Below are 22,803 nucleotides of genomic sequence, written 5' to 3'. Positions count from 1 at the left end.
ACACATAAAATAAAGTAAACCTGATTAAATTTTTTTTTTTTTAAATAAAGAGCCTCCCACTCACCTCGTTCAAGCTGGAAATGAGACCCGAGGAAGAGCTGGAGAGCCCAAAGCGCTTCTCAATCGTGGTGAGGCTGCTCTTGAAGTAGGCACTGTAGAGCAGCTGACAGAGCTGTAGGAGGCCATGGCAGAGCACGAACACCTGGGTAACAGATGACAGCCCCTGAGGACTCTGCACAGTGACCCCGTGCCTGCCCAGCCTTCCGTCCAGGGCCTCTGGGGACAGGTGGGACTGTCTCCTCGTGGAAACACTTCCTTCACTGGACAGTTCTGAGAGTGAAATGCTGTCAGGTACCATACCATATTCCACCCCATGGGAAACAGTCCAAAAATTCTAGCCATTCCTAGATTTACCACGTTTTTTTTTTTTTTTGAGACCCTATCCCATGTCTCCCAAGGTGGCTTCAAACTCACTATGAAGCTGAGGATGACCTTGAACTTTGGATCCTTCTGCCTCTTCTCTGTGCTGAGCTTATGGGCCTATGCTACCACACTTGTTTTTTATGCTGTGCTGGGCATTGAATCCAAGGCTTTGTGCATACTAGACAAGCACTCTACCTAATGAACCACATCTGTTGTCACAAAGAGACTACTAAAACCATGGGGAATGTCATCCCCAAGCAAGGCCCTGACTTAGACAGCATCAAGAGCCGTTGGCACCTTGGGTTGCTCCCTAACCATATCACAGCATACCACGACTGCTACTTGGTCTTCTTCCTGAGCTCTGGGAGGGCTGAAAGTCATCCTCTATTCAATATGGACCATTCTCAGTGATACTAGTGAGCCCTCAGTTGGGATGCTCTGCTTCTCCTGACCTGCCTTCCATTCCCGATCTCCATCCTCCAAGGCTCAGCTCTCCTGCCTCCAGGAAGACACTCTGGCACAGTCCTCCAACCACCTAATTGAATGACTATCCTCATTCCATCTTACCACGCTTTTTACCAGGGCTACCTTGACCTCTTACTAAGAACATCTATGACTGGACTTGTTCCCTTCTGGATGGATGCTCAAGGCCCTGGGGAAGTGCCAAAGGTTATTTGTCACTGTGTCCCACTTGGTCTCACATGCCTTGTCCTGTGTGTGCTGAGTAAATGTGAGTTCATGGTTGATAGGGATAGATATACATCATGTAAGGTGGAAGAGGAATTTGATGGTGTCCTGAGCTCCAGACTCAGCCCTCCTGGGATCGCAGCTGTTGCATGAGCAGGAACCAGGTCCTACAAGTCCCACATCCTTAGGCAGTACTTGGAAGTTTCCTTTGGGTTATGCTTTTCCTCCAGAGAAGAGTGGGATGCTGCTATGTTCCATACTCTGCGAAAGTTATCCTCTTAGTTGAAGGGTTGGCATCTGAGAAGAGTAACTAAGACTCTGCCTTCGTTTTCATTTCCCTCCAACACTGAGCCTACCTCTCTGCAGCATCCCTCCAACCTGTAGAATTTCCCAGCTGCTAGCACAGAACCTTGGTGAGGCCAACTTGAGGCTTCTGTGACAGAGTCCAGAACTCACTGCATGTTCATCTATACTCATGGCCTCTAAATCCAAGAAGGTCATAGCACTCAGGACACCAGACACCTCTCCTAACTGCTGCCTGCCTTTGAGCCCCAACAACTAGCTCTCTCCTCAGCAGAGGAGAGCCTTCCAGGATCCAGAGGCACCTCTCCAGTCCTGCATCCCAGAAAGCATCTCATTCATTTTCTTTCATGGGCTTGAATCTTCTTAATATTTTGTAATAAATAGTTTTTGAGAATGATTTTTGTCCCAGTTTCATTTCCAAAATGGAGAAACTGAGGTCCAAAGATGGGCAACCTGGCTGCCTGTCAGTAACTTTTGCAGCGTAGGTGCTTGTCACTTGAGATGTGTGGAGTGGGTGGTGTTTGAATGTGTTTCTCCTCTATATAGTTATTCCCTTTCTCTTGGGCCTCTAGTTTTTCTCAGTTATGAGGTAACTCAGCTAAGTCATTGATCCTTGGAAGTCAACTTTGGGTAGAAATAGAGGACAGAGGGCATGGGAGTATCTAAGGCTCAAGTCTAGATCCACAAAATCAAAATCAGTGGGAGTTCAGTCCCAAATGTATGTTTTGAAAAAGGACCTGAAGCAGAAGCTGGTGGGCAACATGGCTCACGATTCCTGGGCTGAATGACATGTTCTGGCGCTCGTCATCTCTGTGTGGTGGAGGATTAGAAAGGGAAAAGCAGACACAGAACTTGGATGTGATGAGGATGGTCATTGTGAAGGTGCTGATGGAGGTGATGTGACAGCCAGCATCGGTGTCGACGGTGACAGTGGAGGGGAAGGTGATGATGGAGGTGATGTGACAGCCAGCATCGGTGTTGACAGTGACAGTGGAGGGGAAGGTGATGATGGAGGTGATGTGACAGCCAGCATCGGTGTCGACAGTGACAGTGGAGGGGAAGGTGCTGATGGAGGTGATGTGACAGCCAGCATTGGTGTTGACGGTGACAGTGGAGGGGAAGGTGATGATGGAGGTGATGTGACAGCCAGCATCGGTGTCGACAGTGACAGTGGAGGGGAAGGTGCTGATGGAGGTGAAAGTGGTGATAAAGTAAAGATGTTGGTGGTGGTGAGGGTGGAGGTGAATGAGATAATGAAGAGGAAGTGGTGAGAAAAGTGAAAATATTGGTGAAGGTGATGGTGTTTGTTCTGGCTAGATTTACATCAGCTTGACACATGCTAGAATGATTTTTTAGAAAAGGAAACCTTCATTGAGAAAATGGCCCCACCAGATTGGTCTGTGGGCAAGCCTGTGGTGCATTTTCTTGATCGATGGCTGATGTGGGAGGGCTCAGATCACTGTGGGCAGTGCCACTCCTGAGCTGGTAGTCCTGAGTACTAAGGAGCAGACTGAGTGAGACATGAATAACAGGCCAGTAAGTAATCTTCCTCCATAGCCTCTGCACCAGAGTCTGCCTCCAGCTCCCTGCCCTCCTTGTCTTCTTGCCCTTACTGTTACCTGGAAGTGTAAGAGAAATTTAACTCTTTCTTCCCCAATTTGCCTTTGTTTGTGGTGTTTTATCACAGCAACAGAAATGTTAACTAAGACAGTATTAATGATGGCGAAGATGCTGGTGATGACGAGGTGAGTATGTGGGTGGAAATAATGCAATGGTGGAAGTGATGAGAAGCGGGAGTGATGAGAAGCGGGTGCTCTGGTTTCCTTTCTGTAGCTGTGATAAAGCACTCTGACCAAAAGCGACTGAGGGAAAGAAAGGGTTTATTTAATCTTACAGTTTACAGTCCGTCATGGAGGGGAGTCAGGGAAGAAACTCAAATAGGAATTTGAAGCAGAAGCCATGAGGAACATTGCTCTCTGGCTTGCTCAGACTCATTCTCATAGAGCTAGCTTCCTTCCACCTGCCCAGGGAATGGTACTGTCATGGTGTGCTGAGCTCTGCTATATTAATTCACCTGCCCAGGGAATGGTACTGCCATGGTGTGCTGAGCTCTGCTATATTAATTCACCTGCCCAGGGAATGGTACTGCCATGGTGTACTGAGCTCTCCTATATTAATTCACCTGCCCAGGGAATGGTACTGCCATGGTGTACTGAGCTCTCCTATATTAATTTACCTGCCCAGGGAATGGTACTGCCATGGTGTACTGAGCTCTCCTATATTAATTCACAGTCAAGACAATCCCTCACAGACATGCCCACAGATCAATTCCATAGAGACAATGACTCAACTGAGACTTTTTGTGTGGGGAGGGGGATGATTTTAGGTTCTGTCAAGTTGACAGTTGATGCTAACTAGGATAGAAAGTATTAGCAAAGATGGGGTGGAGGTGATAATGATGGTATTGGTGTTGCTGGTGGTGAAAGTCTTGGGAGGAGTAAAGGTAAGGTGATGGCAAAGATGTGAGTAAAGTGGAGGTGTTGGTGAAGGTGTTGGTGAAGGTGATGGTGGAGGTGTTGGTGAAGGTGTTGGTGAAGGTGATGGTGGAGGTGTTGGTGAAGGTGTTGGTGAAGGTGATGGTGGAGGTGTTGGTGAAGGTGTTGGTGAAGGTGATGGTGAAGGTGATGGTGGAGGTGTTGGTGAAGGTGTTGGTGAAGGTGTTGGTGAAGGTGTTGGTAAAGGTGATGGTGGAGGTGTTGGTGAAGGTGTTAGTGAAGGTGATGGTGAAGGTGATGGTGGAGGTGTTGGTGAAGGTGTTGGTGAAGGTGATGATGGAGGTGTTGGTGAAGGTGATGGTGAAGGTGATGGTGGAGGTGTTGGTGAAGGTGATGGTGAAGGTGATGGTGGAGGTGTTGGTGAAGGTGTTGGTGAAGGTGATGGTGAAGGTGTTGGTGAAGGTGAAGGTGATGGTAGTGAAGATAATAGGGTTAGCCAGTCTGATCACTGTTCATGCACACAAGACACCACAACACACTGAATCTTGGACTGTTCCCTGGGTCAGGCTGGACTCAGGAAGGAAGCAATCTAACAGGAAATGTTCTACTAGAGCCTCCTTCTCTGATCATCCTTGAAAGTTAATGCCCCTAAAATTGCCTGAGGTCCTCTTCTGGACATGCACTCTTTTTCGTACATTCTCTTGACAATCCCATGGCAGTCAATCTTGGTTCCTCTTCAAGAACTTTCCCCAGAACTCTGCACTCTGGTGTAGTCTACTGTCTGTTGGACATGTCTACCTGAATATTCCAGCCCACTCAGACTAGTCACTCTCCAGATACCATCTTTCCTACAGACTTCTTTTTTCTTTCACTCCTTGTCTTAGTTACCTTTCTATTGTTATGAAACACCACAACCAAGGCAACTCATAAAAAAAAGCATTTAATTTGGGACTCATGGTTCCAGAAGGTAGTAGAGTCTCACCCATTATGGTGGGAAGAATAGCAGTAGGCAGTTAGGCATGGCGCTGGAGCAGGAGCTGAAAGTTTACATCTGATTCAAAAGCCTGAGGCAGAGAGACAGAGCGCCAACTGGGAACTTTTGAAACCTCAAAGCCCACCTTAGTGACATACCCACTCCAAAAAGGTCAAACCTCCTAATGCTTCCCAAACAGTTCTACTAACTATAGCCAAAGCATTCAAACGTCTGAGCGTATGGGGCCATTCTCATTCAAACTACCACACTCCCATAACTTTTAGTTTTCCAAGTAAGAAACCAGGAATCTTCCTACGTGACCCCTTACTCATGTCCAACTCTTGCCTATTACCTGACCCTACGATCTCTTCTTGGTGTCTCTCACACCTGAGTCCCTCCCTCATCTTTACACCTTAGCTCAGGCCCTAACTATTTCTACCCTGACATACTGCAATAGTCTCTGTGAGGTCTCTCGTCTGTCCCTCCAAAGCTTCCATCATACTACCCCAAAGACAACTTTTTCTAATGCAAATGCAAGCAGGTCTCTCGTACAGGACTGTCATTGAAGCCAAACTACTGCCTGAATGAAAATAAGGGTGTGACTGCTGCAAGTCACGGCAGAGAAGGATTTTAATGTAGATATGAGGGAGAGTTCAGACTGAACTGTGCCCGTGCCAATGAAAGAGGACGAGAAGAAAGAAGAGAAGGCAAGCGGACCAAGAGAGGTGCCAGGGACCAAGAGAGCTCGTGGCCTGCATGGCAGGTTTGTATAGAAAAGGGAAGCTGGGTGAAGGGAAGCAAAGCCCTTGGCATGGAGAAGGTTAAGGTGGAGGGTGTAGTGAAAAGACCTGAGAGGAGCCAGAGGTACTGAGTGAGCAAGACTAGAAGCCGGGGCAGACTCAGGTATGCTAATAGGCACCACGGTTAGAGATTTGTCCTGATTTCATTGGGACTTAACACTGCCATGTTTACGAATTCAGTTATGTCCACTTGTAAAAGGTTGTTACAGCTGGGCTTATTGACAATTGATGTTCCCTCACAGAAGGAGTGGTGGGAGGGCCGTGGGACCCTCACCTGAGTATCTAGTTACTCTCCCATAGGCTGGGAAGGATTAGGGAGGGGTTTCATCTATGTAGCCATGGGGAAACTATCACTCACACTGGATTACCCACATTTTTTTCCATGACCCCTCATCCATGCTCTAGAAGTAAGTTCAATAAACTCATTGGTTCCTTGGGGTGAACTTTGATAAAACTGAACTTTGGTTTGTCATTGGTACCTTATGAGGGCAGGGGTAGACATTGCCTAGCCACGAGCCCCCACCCCTTACCCCCGGAAGAAAAATCTCTGGATTTGGTCTGATCAAAATCAAAATCTCACTGGCTCCCGATTCTGATGAGATAAAAACTGGTACCCTTGGTATGATATCCTCTATACTACGGAGCTTATACCTGTCTGCCCCTTTGTCTCCATAGCCTGCTGAGGTTGATCATATTTCATAAAGATAGCCGTCTGAGTGTCCCCCAGTAACGCCCACCTCTTACAGTGTGACAATGACTCCATCTGGGGGTGGGTGTACACTCTATCCATTTGAACATGGTCCAGTCATAGCTACTTGCTTCTGGTGAGCAGAAGACAGCAGAGGTGAAGCTGTGACTTCTGAGGCCAGCTCCTAAATGTGAGCAGAGAATCTGCCTAGATCTTTCTGTGACAGTAGAACCCAGACATCACGTTGTAAGGAGGCTTAGCCTTCCTTATTCACGAGGAAGCCACATGCTGGGCTGACACCCCCCCCCCAACCCCAAACCAAAAGATGGTTTCAGTCATCTACTATTGTCAACTGCCAGACAGGTTACTGAGCATTCCCTCAGACAGCCTTTGATGTCAACAGAAATGAGCTACTGTCAACTGAAGAACTGTACAGCTGGCATATGTGACAGCAAACTAAACGGTGCTATTGTTTGAAGCACTGGGTTTGGGCTTGCTTTGTCACTCAGCACCTGGGGGAGGTGCACCTCCAAACCCTGCTGCAGTACATCTTGCTCCTCAAACACTGTCAAGGTCATCTTGTAAAGGTCCTCAGAGCACAAACAGTGTCTGTGGTGGTTTGAATAAAAATGTCCCCCATAGGCTCATAGGGAGTGGCGTAAGGAGGTATGGCCTTTTGGAGTAGGTGTGGCCTTGTTAGAGAAAGTGTGTCACTAGGGGTGGGCTTTGGGGTCTCAAATGCTCAAGTCACACCTAGTGTTTCATTCTCTTCTTGCTGCTTGCTGATCCAGATGTAGAACTCTTAGCTCCTTCGCCAGCACTATGTCTGCCTGCACCCTGCCATGCTTCCTGCCATGACAATGGACTAAACCCCTTAAACTGTAAGCCAGCCCCAATTGAATGTTTTCCTCTTCAAGAGTTGCGGTGATCATGATGTCTCTTCACAGCAACAAAACCCTAACTAAGACAGTGTCCATACCTTTGCTCACAGTCTCCACCAAACCTTTTGGTTTGTTATCTAGAGTATTCTCCTGCCCTTCAGTATCCTCTTATCTGGGGTGAGGCTCAGTTGTATGTCTAGTTCACTCTACTGGTGACTTTTGAACAGAGGTATCTTGAAGGCTTGGTGACAAGAGTAGCATCTAGCAGAAGAGTGAGGGAACCCAACTAGGGTTGAACTTAAGGTCTGGCCAGGGACGCGGACATGTGAAAAGGGACCAGATCAGAGACTCCCACTGAATTGAATGGTCACTGACTTTAAATGGAAGAAAGATCAGAAGCCAAGAAGGAGGAAAGGCCCTAGGTGAAAAGGGGCCAGAGAGAAGCGTGGTATGGGAAGGAAGGACAGCCGGTTCTGAGTTGGTAGACTTTAGTTTCTGAGCACTGAGTTCAGAGAAGACCCATCTCCCTTCGTTTCAATTAGTAATGAGTTAGCAGGAGTGAGTAATCCCTGCCAACTTCCTCTGCTGTCTCCTGAGAGGAAGATGGGGACAGTGGGAGAGAAACTGCCTCAAAGCCTTTCCTGAGAGATACGACTTGGCTATTTCCAGTAAGTACTGGAAGCCTGCATCTTCACCGTTGGGCTAAGTCTTTCCACATGCCTGTCCCTTCGCTACCAAGCTCACACCAGTGTTGGCCGCTGAAGCCCTGGCCACTCTGTGCACCTCACTGGTGCTCTGACAGAGGTGCTGATATGGATCTGAGCCATATTCCAGGGGATTCTGCAAATGGAGACAGATGGGATGTGTGGCTATAATAGCAGGAGAAGATGCCAGGGAAAGAAAATGCCATAGAGGGATGGTTTGGACAGAGCTTGTTGGTTGGGGCCACTGCCAGGATCGCAGGCACCTGACCCTGCATACCATTTCACAAGGATGGAACCAGGAGACCATGTCCTTGTCTGTTCAGACTTACCAAAGACCCATTCATAGCCAGAAAGGAGAGGAAGAAAAGAAAAGAAGTAAAAGCCATCTCTTGAAGAGGGCATGGTTTGAGGGTACCTATAGATTGACAATGGAGTAGGGAGGGCATTCTGGCTGCCTTACAGCCTCCCTGCACTTCACTGAAGCCATCCTGGAGTCATATGGGACTAGGTTCAGATCCTGGGTCTGTAAGAAAGCTTTGTCTACCAACATGGTCACTCTGATCCACAGCTCTTTTAACAGTACCCAGGAGCTGTAACACCTTAGTGGAAAGGATTACCCAAGGGGTGTGTTTAGCATTCTTGGCACCATGCTGGGCGCCCAAGCTGCCCTAACTCACTCTTCCCTCACCCCTAGAAACGAACTTCTCTATAGCTTTCAATTGTGTGCCATGAGTGTGCTATATATGGGCTGCTACAGAGGCAGCTCCTTGTTCCACATGCTCCAAATCCAATGGGATTCCCTGGAGATTGGTGCATGCTACAACCCTAGCCCTTAAAAATCTGTAATTTCATTAGCATGCCAAAGGCTCTAAGTCCTTCATTAAAGACCTGCTCAGCTTTGTTTAAACCAATTTCCCCCATATATCTATGTGTGTGCGTGTGTGTGTGTGTGTGTGTGTGTGTGTGTGTGTGTGTGTGTGTGTGTGTATGTGCGCGCGCAAGTGGTTTGAAGTCAACTCCCAGGTGTTATTCCTCAGGAACTATCTGCCTTGTTTTTAAGGCAGGGTCTCTCACCTGGACCTGGAGCTGGTGGGTTAGGCTAGGCCTGCTGGTCAGGGAGCTCCTATGTCGGCCTCCCCAGCACTGGGCTTACATGTACACACCACCACACATGGCTTTTCACTTGGGTGTTGGAGACTGAACTCTGGTCCTTCTGCTTTCAAGGCAAGTTCTTTACCTGACTGAACTTCCCAGGAACCCCGACCCACCCTTCTTTACCTATAAAAAGCTAGGGGCTCCACTCCGTTACATTTAACAGATGATAGAGCTCTCCAGAACACTTCACAGAAAGATAAGGAATAGTAAACAAAGATGCATTCCAAGGATTACTACTATAAATCACTTTCTATCTCCTTGTTCTACTGGCGTTCCCTCTCCAGGCATTTCTTCCTTCCACAAATTATAGAACACATATGATTTCTTGTTTATTGATATTTCCTCAGCAGGCTCTAGACTTCCTGGAGAAAAGATGTCTGGAGATTTTCAGAATAAATAAGCTCCCGTGCTTGAAGCAATGTCTGGATCAGAGCCGTACACTGCAGTAACCTATGGTCTGGAATGTTTAACTATCAGAAGAGCCACTTGGGATTCCAGTGGTAGTGGTGCATACCTTAATCCCAGCACTTGAGAGGCAGAAGCAGGCAGATCTCAGTGAGTTTGAGGCCAGCCTAGTTTACAGAGCAAGTGCCAGGACAGCCAGGGCTCCACAGGGAAACCCCGTCTTGGGGGTGGGGCACTCAGGGCACTGCAGATTCATCTCAATGACCAGTCTTAATCATTTATAAAATTTCCCTTTGACGTGGCTGTAATTTGTAAGCACAGTTCAGCTGTCCCCTAGCTTACCTGGCTCCCTCAGAATGGCTCTTGAGTATTCCAAACCCAAACTACAAAAGTTAAAGATTTGCAACTATGTATACAGGGACTTTCTGATGTGGTTGAAATCATCTACATTTTTATGGCAGTGATATTTATACAGGTAGAGTTTATATTTAAAGTCTGTGCATTTTATTATAGGCGAACTAGACCTCAATAAAGTTGACTAAAGGAAAATTCCTTTGAAGACAAAGTCACAAGCATGAAGGTTTTCAAAATAATACTCTGACGCTTTGAAGGGCATTCTACAAACAGTTTTCTGTTTTTTTGTTTTTTTTTTCTTTTAAGTATGAGCATTGACAATGTCATGGGAATGTTTGTTTATTCAAGGGGCCTATGCTGAAAGATTTAAAACTCATGTAAATATTTAGATTTGTGAGTCTATGCTAACCCAAACACCTAGGTTTACAGGGAGTGTGTGTGTGTGTGTGTGTGTGTGTGTGTGTGTGTGTGTGTGCACAATTCACACAGCACTCTTGTAGATACGTCTTGGAGAGAAAGTCAGCCAACACATGCCTACCTGGGAAACTTTCTTGCAGGGCTGGATGTGAGGGAGGCTCTCAGACATCCAAACTGGAAAGTCATGCTCATAGCCCTATTCCTCCAGGCCTAGTCCTCAATCCTAACAAATATGGAAGCTGTGGCGGGGAGGGCGGAGAAGCAAGAAGCAGAGAAATTGGATTGGCCATTAAGACCAATGACCTAAGGAAAGCTGAGAGGAAGCCCATGACGGTAGAGAGATGGGTCCCAGTGACATGAGGAGGACAACTGTAGCAGCAAGCACTTGGGGTGAGGAGGGAAACCCGCCAACTCAGGATAAGTGGGAAAGGGTCAAAGGACACCTAGACATGTTTTCGTTGTCATGTGCATGACTCGTATTTACCTGTACTAGACTTTGGAGCTGTGAGGCCACTGGCGTTGGACCATGGAAGCACTGGCAGGCTATGGAGCTGCCAGGCAGGTCTGACACGAACCCAAAGGGTTATAGCCCAGATAGTGGTTGCCCTGCTGCCACCAGATCTGACTTTGTGCACCCTGATCTCAGGGAGTCAGAATTCTGCTCTCGTGAGGTCTTATGAGCGCTAGGATGTGACTTCACTGAGGCGATGCAGGACACTGACTGCAGCTGGAGAGCAGGATGAAAAGCCTTAAGCAGCCTGAGGGTGGCCTGACCGAGCATCAGCTGGTGACCTCCCAGCACTTCCATCCCTAGATGGTCGCTGTCTGCTTCTCAAAGAAACTGTCAAGGTGGACTAGAAGAAACAGTCCTTCCCAATGGAGGGAAGGGAGAGATGGAGGGAGGAAGGGAGGGAAGAAGGGAGGGAGGGAGAAAGGGAGGGGAAAAAAGACATAAAGAAACATCCCTCTCACTCCACAAGAGCGTTGGGTGGCTCCGAGTGCTGCCCAGGCTGCTCTGAGACCTTGGCTGCCTGCTTTAGCTTCTTTGACCTCAGAGAGGACCTGGCTCAGCCTGTAAAGTGTTTGCATAAGCAGTCAATCAATCCCCAGAACCCATGTGAAAACACCAAAGAGATGGGTTCTTCTTTGACCTCAGAGAGGACCTGGGAGATAGCTAGGAACTGGAGATAGATAGGATCTGTAAAGTGTTTGCATAAGCAGTCAGTCAATCCCAGAACCCATGTAAAAACCCCAAAGAGATGGGTGTAGTGGTGTGCACTTTGCAATCCCACACTGCGATGGCAGAGGCAGGAGGGTCTCTGGAGTTTGCTGGCCAGCCAGCCTAGCGTAATGGAGGAGACTCAGGTCCTAGAGAAAGATGCTGTCTCCACAACAACAAAGTGAATGACTATCCTGAGGAACAACACTTGAAACTGACCTGCTGACCTGTAGTCACTACACCCCTGCACACATGTGTTTGTTCTGTACATACACACACATACATACCACATGTACATACAGGTGCACATATATTCATGCATATGTGCACGTACACACACACACACACACACACACACACACACACACACACACACACATCTGGCCTCAGAGACCACTCTCTTCCTCTTTTCTCTCTAAGCTGGGGCGGACGATGATCCAGGACATCAGGAATACTACTGCTCAGAGGAATGGAGTTCTTGCCAAGGAGATTTTCAAACCACACTGAACCCCCAGATGGGCCTGAACAGCTCTGGCCTGTAGGGACTCCTGGCCTCCATCAACCAGATCCCATACGGGACATTAAAATCTGTTTATATTTCCTTATACATTTTATTTTCCCCCTTCATCTTATAATCAATATAATAATATGCATATGCTTTAAAAACTCAAGCAGCACAGAAGGGCTCAGAGTAACGAACCCAGTGGGCACTCAGACGCAGCCAGACCCTGCTGTTCCACAGCTCAGGTTTTGTTTCTCCTGATCATACATCTCAACCATCTATGTTTATTTTGGAACTTCTTGCTCGGTCACTGTAGAGTAGGCACCATCATGGATGAGGAGCCTGCTCACTTAGACGTGCCCTTCTCCCTGCTCTTCCCAACTCTTCATAGTTCTGTCAGTACTTTTATTATTATTAGACCATCCCACCTGTGGCAAGCAAACTGGAAGCCATAGGAACAGGGCTTGCCTCCTGGAACTCCCCCTTCCCCCCACACCAGCTGATAGTGCCCTTGATCCATGAGGAAAGGGTAGTTGGGTTCTCCCTGACCCTGACCCCAAGAATTCAGCTTTCTGCCTCATGACACACATGTAGAGTCTATACCTGCTGTCTCTGTGGCTCTGGTGGGCCTCAAGTTCCCCACCACTGAAAACTCCTTGAAGGCACTAGAGAGCCTGCCTCTCCCACTCTATTCCACCCATCAATACTTTCAAACCCTTGCCCATTCCACGGTGTTTCATCCATTCAGAGAGTCTTCCCCCTTTTAATGGTTTCTGGTATCTTATTATCATCCTTATTAATTATTTTCATCACAATGGGGATGCTGGAGCTGAAGAGAGATGAACGTATGCTCAGTCTGCCATCTTGAAATACAAACCCAATCTATTCCCAACCTTCTGCCTCTATTTTTTCAATGAAAAAAAAAAAAGGACAGACTCCAAGAGACATATTTAATAAACTCCCCATAAATAAAGGATATCCTCCATAGAAAATGTACACCATGTTCCTAACCTCCCTCACACACAGCTTTGTCTCACCTGCGGAATAGGATGTTTATACCATCCTACCATGGAGGCAGAATCATCTAAGAGAAAGCCTATTTCATAACAAGGTATCGGTTACCTCATATCGTTTATTGAACACTGTACTGAAACTGGAAGACAGGGCAGTGGTGTGGGCATACTTTTATACCACAGTGGCATCAAGAACATCATTAAGAGACCATTTATTATATCCCGGGCAGTGGACTAAATGTCAACCTCCAAAGTATAAACAGATCCTCCTTCTCCCCGCACACACTCAGGTCATGATGGTGTTATCTAGTTGGCTGAATCTCCCGGAGAGTGAGGTGTGCCTCCGACGGCAGCCAGTTGGCCTGATAGTGGAACTGACTCTGGATGTGTGCTCATCCCCACTTGCACTCCCTGCACACAGCCCATCCTCCTGGCTGGCAGATTCGCCAATGCTTAAGAGCTGAATGGGGAGGTCCCAGGTTCAAGGCACCAATTGCAACAGAGATGAAGATGTTTTCCAATGTTGTCAGGCATTTCAGAAAGCTGAGAAAGGAGAGGGATGAATTGGTGCCCCTGGGACCCACCTGAGAGGTCCTCATTGTTGGAAGAGGGATGGGGAATCCTTCTGAGACCCGTCTGGGAGGTCCTTGTTGTTGGAAGAGGGATGGGAAATCCTTCTTACTTTTTCCGAAGGGTGAAGGAAATAAATCAAAGAATCAGATGTGCCCTAGGGTAGAAGGTCTCAGACAGCCATTGAGTCCGCTTAAGTCTCCTGGACCTTCAGCGGGCCATAGCCCAGTGCCCCACTGAGGAATGTCTCTTTCACAAAGTGATTCAGGAAATCAAGTATATTTCCATACAGGAAGGAATGTCTGCACAAGATAACACTCAGAGATTCAAAATAGCCGGCCCAGGCTCCAAGTTGGTGTCCTTCGGAGGAGCAATAAGTCACGATATTGTCAGGATTATTAGTTAGTATTATTGTGAACAAGAAAAGGCCTTTGATAAAACAGTGTCCTGCTGGCTCTTGGAAGTTAAAAAAGCAAAAAACAAAAAAAAAATTCCAACCAAAGAAAAAAAGAAGTCAGAGCACTCTAAAAAGGAATACAGAAGATACAAGCCACTTCCTTGTTCCTTCACAGGGAAGCAGGCAACTTGGGGAGCTGGACCTGGGATTATATTATTACTAGAGTCTTTGATGAGATGGGGTCCTGGGCTATCCTTTGAAGGAGAAGGATCTTGCTGCTCGCTGTGGAAATGAAGTCTGTGGCTTTCCCCAATGCATTCTCATTTTAATGCTGGGGCATAAACGGGAGACTCAGTGGAGGTTCTGTGCTCCCAACCACACCAGGGGCCCTAAATGGCCTCCTGTGCTGCCTGCTCTGGTCCCCCCCCCCACTGGGAGGTGGTGGTGGTGGGGGGTCCTGTCTGATGCTCGGCACCAGGAATGGGTGAGGCAGACCACTGCAAGGAGGTGGGGTCAGGGTGACATGGAAGGGCCAACTGTGAGAGATTGCCCGAGGGTGACATCTGGGTTCTGTACTTTCAATGTCACAGATTTAGGAAGAAAAAAAAAATGTTCTAAGAGGGATTCAAATGCAAGCATGCGAGGCTGTATGAATGTATCATATTAATTAGAAGCATGGTTTCCTGGCAAATAAAGACTTGGAACCCACATTACCACTGGTGCTCATGTCAATCTATGCTCAATTTCATTCTTTTCTAGAGATTCTGTAGGTTTCTTTTATTTTTTTTTAAGACAGTAAAACACTCCTTAATGGAGAACAAGTACCATCTTGTGTTTTGGGGAAGTTGGCTTCGAGTCACTTGTTAGGTTGAAACGAAGCCGCAGTTGGCCAACATGCTTTGACTGCGTTTATGGCAGGGAAAGGACATTCAGACCCTGCGAATATGGAAACTCTTGCTATTTTATATCCTTCCTCATCTTTGTTCTGGTAACAAGATGGGATGTCAATATTTTTTCTCACATCCTGGAAGGGTTTGAAGATAAAGCCCGTCCCTTCCTGCCTTCAAGCAAAGGGCAGCCAGTTTTTCAGACAGAGTAACTGCAAACTATAATATAAACACAGACTCAATGAGAGTCTCGGACCTCAGGAGCTGACCTCAAGGGAGGGGTCCTATGGCACCATAATTGGAAAATGGCCACCAGGAAGCTCTGAGGGACAGCACTGACAGCCTTCACATCATCTAGTCTGCCTCTGTTACTTGTTTTCCTTTCTCTGTTTTTCAGGCTTGGATGTTCTCACTTTAATACCTACAGACCAACACATAGTACACGCTCAGTACATGCTTGCAAACCTAGTTAATCTCACATGACCCTGGGGAATGAATGATTCCTTGTGCCCATGGAGACGGTGACTATAGCCTAGGGGAACTTAAAAACCATCTCCTTTTGCAGTCGGCAAATGATAGCAGCCCACAGACACCAAGTCATACCACCCTTCCATTCCACTGCAATGCCTACTCTTATGAAGGTTCAGGGGAAGGAGGAGCCACAGAAACAGTTCCTGACAATTCCATCAATGGATCCTCCAAAAATCACCTAAGGTCTATAGGACTCTCCTCTCTCCTCTCCTCTCCACTATTCCCCACCCTGGAGACAGAGTCTGGCTATATAACCCAGGCGGTTCTTGAACTCCTACCTCCCAAATGTCAAGATCACAGGTGTGCAACGCTACCCAGCTAATTCAACCCAGAGCAACACAGGAATACGTGATGTCACTTTCTCTAGTTGTTCTGCTTCCATTGTAAAAACCCTGGTAAGAGACTTCTTCACTCTCCTCCAGATGTGATGGTACCCAGGATGTCCTCCGTGCCTCCGCACATATTTTCTTTTGGTGTCTCATTCACCATCTGTGGTAGCTTGGCTGCTTACTGAAGCCCTCCCTCCTCAAACTGACTTCCTCTCAACTATGTCTCTATTTCCACTGATTTCCCATCAAGTCCCTGCCCCACACCATTCATGCCTTCCTACCGTCTCTTCTGGATTCTAGATTTGCCCTTGGTACATCCAAGTCAAATCTCAAATTTGTTATATTCTTCATCTATTTCAGCCCTCTCTGGTCTCTGCCACCAGCAGCTCTCACATGGCCCACCCACTGTCACATCTCCCTTCTCATCCCTACTCTCTCCTCCTTCCTATCTACTCTTCCCTGCCCCTGCCCACCCCCCAAGACAGGGTTTCTCTGTGTGGCCCTGGCTGTCCTGGAATGTTGTTCTATAGACCAGGCTGGCCTCAAACTCAGAGATCCACCTGTCTCTGTCTCCCAAGTGCTGGGATTAAAGGCATGCCCCACCACACCCGGCTCCTATCTACTCTTTAAACCTAGCCAGGGGAGTCTTTTGAGAACTCTTCTATTGAAGTATGACATTTGCACAGAAAATGCATATGTTATAAGAGTACAGCTTGAAAAGATTCCCAAGTGGGCCATAATAAAAACTAGATCATTACCAGCTTCCCCAAAGCCCCGTGGGGTCCCTTCAGTCTCCACCTGCCTCATCTCCAAGGCCTCACTCTCCTGACTTTCAAGAGGCCATGTCAGTTTGCCTTTGGTCTTTGTAGGAAAGGACTGCTAGGTGGCAGCATCTTCTAAAAATGGGGACCAGAGCTTGCCGTGTCAGTAACAAGATTGTGGGTTCCCTCCACCTTGGATGAAAATGCAAGCCCTGTATCCAGCCTACAGTGCCCTCCATACTCTAACTCTTATCCACCGTCCCCCTCCTTAAGCTTCCCAGCAAAGTGGCCACAACCCACCTCTCGGGTCCCAACCCACCTACAGTCAGTGCTTGGTGCTAAATGCTGAAAGGTGTAGCTAAATAGAAAGAATGCTGCTCCCACACCAGGTGATGTGTTGTTGGGGCATCAAATGATGGTGAGACATGCTCTCCTTAGAGGGTTCTTTACCATCCCGTGTGTGTATATATTTGTGTGTGTATATGCACATCTGTGTGTGTTGTATGTGTGTGCGTACACATCTGTGTGTGTATGTGTGTATGCACATCTGTATGTATATGTATGTGTGTGTGCACATCTTTGTGTGTATGTATGCACCTGTGTGTGTGTGTGTGTGTGTGTGTGTATGTGTGCATGAATATATGAATATCTGGGTATGTATGTTTGAAGGCCAGAGAACAACCTCAGTTGCCATCCACTTCTTTTGAGATAGGGTCTCTTACTGACCAAGAGTTTGAGAAGTAGGATAAGCTGATTGGTCAGCAAGCCCCTGGGATCCCCCTATCTCTACACTCTCTCTCATCCAGCACTAGGATTATACACGCCACGCCTCCACACTCAGTTCTGTCTTTTTTGTGTGTGGGGGGGGGGATGTTCAGACAGGGTTTCTCTGTGTAGCTTTGTGCCTTTCCTGGATCTAGCTCTGTAGACCAGGCTGGCCTTGAACTCACAGAGATCCACTTGCCTCTGCCTCCTGAGTGCTGGGATTAAAGGCGTGTGCCACCACCACCCGGCTTTCAGTTCTGTTTTTTAAATGTGGACTGTTAGGATGGAGCTCAGCTCCTCACACTCACATGACAAGCACTTCCTCAACTGATCCACCCTCCCAGCCTCCAGCTCCTCTTCTCTTTAACTCCTACTCATCAGTCTAGTGCTGTGGGATGTCTTTCTGCATGCTGGGAATATGTGTTGCTCTGATTAGCTAAAATAAAGCTGCATTGGTCTATGGCAGAGCAGGATGGAGCCAGGTGGGAAAATCCAAGAGAGACAGTGGGAGGAGAAAGGAGAGTAAGTGAGGGGAGACGCAAGCCCGCCGCCCAAGGAGCAATAAGATGCCCACAAGACCAGTAACACCATGTCCATGTGGTAACATATAGATTAATAGGAATGGGTTAAGTTATAAGAGCTAGCTAACAAGAAGCCTGACCCATAGGCCATATAATTTGCAATTAATATAAGCCTCTGGGTGATTGCTTTATAAGCAGCTGTGGGACCTCAGGGCTAGGTGGGACTGAAGAAACTTATGGAAACTTACTGAAGTCTAGCGTCAAAGAATGTCCCTTGAGCGACAGTTCTCCATTGTTCCTTCAGGGAACTGAGCCGAGACTACAATTACAGCCACCCTGAGTGTTCCCGACCCTACAGCCTTCCCCTTCCTGACACTCAGCACACACCTGTCGCCAGCAGAGTGGGAAGGAAATGACCAGAGGAGCAGAGTAAGCGTGAGGAAGAAGTGATCCTCCCCATAAATACCAATGAACAGGGTAAAGGCAAGGAATAAATGTCAAATATGACCCCCTAGTTCCTTAGCCACCCCAAAGCTAGCATCAAGTGCATACAAAATTGTCAAATTAGGTTGTAAATTCATTGTAGAAGCAGGCGCTTTCCTCCCACTGTATTCATTTGCCTCCCCCTCAAAGTTCTGGAGACAAAGAACTGGACTTAGCAAATCCTTGTAGATTGATTTTTTTACTCTCATCAGAATCCTAGAGGCAATTTCTAGCCCAGAGCTCCCAACAAATCCATCTCCATGTGGAGAAGCGAAGACTTGGACTCAGTTTTGACTTTTCATCCTTCCCACAGGTTTATTTCGGCAGACAATGGGCTGCCGAATTTCTTCCAGGCATGAGAAGCAGAGAGTGTTAAGCTGTGCCCCTGAGGTACCCAGGGAAGAGCCAAGCAAGTTCCATCAGAAATGAGTCAGTGTCTGTGCAGCATGGGAAAGAATCTTCATTCAGGGAAACCCTTGCCCAGGGCAGCCTGTGTGTCCACCCACCACCCATTCATCCTCTATAGCAACAGCAGCTCCCAGGAGACCTTCTGAGAAACCTCAACACGCTTGCTGGAAGCCACAGTGGAGGTCTGAGAACGAAGTTCCAGCAGTCTGTAGTGGGTCCCTGAACAGGTGTATAAGGGACATGAGGAGAGGACTTGAGGAGCGTATGTGTGTGGGGTGCAGACACCTGTCCACCCTTCCCCTGAGTAGGTTTCCCAGCCCCACTCATTGTCAACCTGTCTTCTCTGGCTGCTCCCAAATATAAAAGTCCCTCTCCAGGTTATGGCACTTCAGAGTCTACACATGCACACCCGTGGGTGAGCTCTGCCCCCACTCACTGCTCACAGACCAGGTCCTTCTCTATAACTGGCAGACACGCTTGTTCTTACACAGGCACACTCACACACTGCATCATGGTCACCTCATATGCCCTTCTCCAGCCTGCCAGTGGACCCACAGAACTACAGGCTGTGTTTACAGGTACCTCCTCCCGGCCAAGATCCCATCACTCTGAACGTGAGGTTAGACCCCTGAAAATTTGGTCCTGTGCAGAGCAGGTTCATCTGAGCTGGGATAAGATATTCATGCAAAGCCGGGCAGTGGTGGTGCACGCCTTTAATCCCAGCACTCGGGAGGCAGAGGCAGGCAGAGCTCTGACTTCAAGGCCAAACTAGTCTATAGAGTGAGTTCCGGGACAGCCTGAATGACACAGAGAAACCCTGTCTTGAAAAAAAAAAACAAAGCAAAACAAAACAAAACAAAACAAAACAAAACAAAAAACAAACAAAAAGATTAGGCAAAATAAAACAGAACAGAGGTTTTCCCCGTAGGAAAACCAGCTTGCTTCTGCAGTTATCTTCCCTGGCTCCCCTGGAGGCAAGGAGGAGAGTGGTAGGAAGAGGGGGAAAAGCTCTTACCCTGTTCAGATCTCTGCATTCCATCAGACACCTCAGGAGAAAGACACGCTTCTCTGCCTTAGGCTGCAAACACAGTTCTACCACATGACATCTACCATCTATCCCGTAGACCATGAGAGGGTCCTGCCACGGGTGCTCTGATTTTACAGACAAAGTACCAAAGGCGTGGACCCAAAGCCCCACATGTGGATGACTGTGGCAGGGAAGTCAGGATGTGCACCCTCACAAGTCTCCACAACTCTTCCATAGCCTTACAAATGGTCCCCAGTACATTTTGCTATGGTCTTGCTCCATCCTTTAGGACTCACACAAAACGTTAAGGACGTTCTCTGTCCCCAGCCTCCTTCCCGGGTACTGCAGGTTGAATTGTGCTTTCCAGAAAGCTATGTTAGCATCCTAACCCCCAACATCTGGCATTATTTGAAAACAGGTTCTTTGGAACTATAATCAAGATAGTAGGTTATTGATATAGAGGAGGCTCAAATCCACTGGCTTTTGCCCATAAGAGGATGGTTGGCTAGAAAGACACACAGGTAGGAACATGTGTGACGGTGAAGACAGAAACTGGAACGATGTGTCTACAAGCCAGGGAATACCCAGGATTTCTGACTGTCACTAGAAGGGAGGAGAGGAGTGTGAAATGTATGCCTTCAGCTTTCCAAGGGAACCAACTTTACTCACACCTTGACTATTTTTTTTAATCTCTGGTCTTCAAACACGAAGGAGAATAAATCCTTGTTGTTTTAAGCACCCCAGCTTGTGGTATTTTGTTTTGGCGGCTCTCAGAGCTGTTATAATACAGTGGGGCCAGGACTTTGTTTCAAAGGCAAGGCTGAAGCGTGAGTGTTGCGTGGAACCTGGATTGGAGTCTCACCTTTTCCAAGTGCTACAAATTATAAGATGACAAGCCAGTCCCGGCACCATTTTCAAGCTTCTGTATCTGTACAGTTGTGGTAACAGCAGTGACTGTGAATAGCCCTGGAGGATTGCTCAGAGACTAATAGGGCACACTTGCAGGGTGCTTAGCATGTAGCTTCGCTCCTGCTGAGTAAACGCTCACCCTTTGAGAGCCAAGATGGTGGGTCTCTCTGGCAGCAGTGAAGACGTTATAATTGCATTGGTCTACCGGTTTTGAAAGGTTTGGTTTTTCCTTAATCCAGGGCTATTGGGAGAGGGACAGTGTATTTTTGCTGATTCTTCCCGGAAAACAACATTTGAGACCCTAAGTGGATAGTTATTGACTAGCTCCCTAGGTCAGGTACATTCCATGAGAGATCAAGAGTCAAACAGGGCTGGATCCCCTTTGCAAATGAGTTTGTTGATAAGATCCATGCGAATGATCGCAGCAAAGGCTCTTGGGGAGACTTGGTCAGAAAATAGAGAGGTGGCACAGGGGCCGTTCTGTGACAAGTACTGTGGTGGGGTGAAGACCGTGGTCCTGGAGATGTGAGCTGGAACTGGAGTTTTGAGGATGAGTAGATTTTAGGGAGCAGAGAGGAAAAGAGGGGGCATCTTCAGTCCCAGGAGACAAGGAAAGCAGGTGTGATTAGACCAGGGGAGGGTCTGCTTGCCTAGGAAAAGTTCTGGGTACGTGGCAGGAAGAAATTAAATCGTAAAGGAGAATTGGCTCCCTAGAGGGGCCGTAGGAGTTCCTCTCCATCTGGCCATGACTGAAGACTTCTAAGCAGGGATGGCAGGTGCTGGACCTTTCCCAGAGGTTGTTGACTTGCAACAGGGAAAGAAAGGAGACAGGGTGGAGAAAGGCAGGATGCTGGGACAAGGCAGGAAGTCGCTAGGTGGACAGTGGCCTTGGCTAGGGAGCAGCCAAGGGAGAGGATCCCCGGCAAGGGAAGGACTGAGAACTGAGGTGGCCCAGCGATGGCAGGGGACATCCGAGAGCCAAGAGAGGACAGAGGGACGTTAGGGAAGCGAGGGGTTGAGAAGGTGAGGCAGAGTAAAGCAGGTTGTGAGAGAGCAGCACGGCCCCAGGGCTGAAGGAGAATGTGTGGGAGCAGGCGCCCTGGTCAGCGAGGGGATGCTGTCTAACTGTAGTCCCTCAGGAGAGGTCCCTGAAGAGAGAGTGCGCGGGGATGGGAATAGACACGGACAGTGACAACAAGGGAGAAAAGGATCAGTGAGAGGCCTGGTCTGGGGGAAAGCCGGGCAGGGCACCTCATGTCTACCAAGGACAAGACCAGTTCTCTCTGGTCTTGTAAACAGTTGGTGACGGTTTAGTCACAGACCCAGAGAAGGTAGTTCAGAGGCTGACTGGTAGTGAGTGGCATTAGGAGTGGCCTCTAGGGTTCAGCCAGGCCAGCAGGTGGTCCCAGGGAGCCTCTTTTCTGCCTATTCTTCAACTTCGCATCCTGGAGGGGATGGGATAGAATACAAACACCAACCCCGGCTTCTTTTTTCCTGTCTTCCCCCCCCCCCCCCCCGCTCCCTCCTTCCATTGTTGGTTTTTCTGGTAGTACTGGGAATCAAACCCTGGGGGCTATGAGTGCTAGGCTGAGCTATCTCCCCACTCAAGACTGATCCCACTACCTTTTATTCCTGTTTGTCCCTGGCAGGGGCCTCGTAGCCAGACTCCATTTCCCCCATTAATAAGGTGGAAGGCTTACTTGACATCGAGCCCCACGGACACCTCCTGACAGCTGAGATGCCAAAGCGGCACCAAGTCAGGACAAAGCCCCAGCCACTTGACAGATACCCTAACCCAACTGAACTCTGACTTCTGAGGTCACGAATCTGCAGCCAGACAAGGGCCACTTGGTCTCTAACAGTATTTTATGATCTGGTTCAAGCTGAGTCCCTGCTCTAGTCTTTGGATGGATGGAAGTCTGCACATGTGGTCCTACCCAGAAGTAGTAGCTTTCTCACTGATGGCTGTCTCAGGAGAGCAGATAGTCGAGCTTTTCTCTTGGTGTTTTGTGGTCACTGCTATGGAACCCAGCCTGTGTGTCTTGAGGGCCCCTAGAGAGCCGGTAGATTCCAGCATGGTATTCCTCCCGGCTAAGAAGTCTACTCTAGTCTTCTGGCTCAGAGAGGTCTCAGGGCCAGTGGTCCACAGCCCTTGGCTTTTACCTGAGCCACATCAGAAAGTGCTGGGAAGCCTTC

At 48.0% G+C, this 22,803-nt stretch overlaps 1 protein-coding gene across 1 annotated transcript in view; it reads right to left on the bottom strand.

The window, feature by feature from the left end:
- Slco2a1 (solute carrier organic anion transporter family member 2A1) overlaps positions 1 to 22,803 on the bottom strand; it is an 81,253-nt gene that overhangs the window by 40,188 nt on the left and 18,262 nt on the right. The window contains exon 2 of the mRNA XM_059268470.1: positions 65 to 202. Within this exon, the coding sequence (XP_059124453.1) occupies positions 65 to 202 (138 nt within the window). The remainder of the gene's footprint in view (positions 1 to 64; positions 203 to 22,803) is intronic.

The sequence above is a fragment of the Peromyscus eremicus genome, chromosome 7 (genome assembly GCF_949786415.1).
Source record: "Peromyscus eremicus chromosome 7, PerEre_H2_v1, whole genome shotgun sequence".
Classification (NCBI taxonomy): Eukaryota; Metazoa; Chordata; class Mammalia; order Rodentia; family Cricetidae; genus Peromyscus; species Peromyscus eremicus.
The sequence above is the reverse complement of the archived record's forward strand: the minus strand, read 5'-3'. Positions and strand labels throughout refer to the sequence as shown.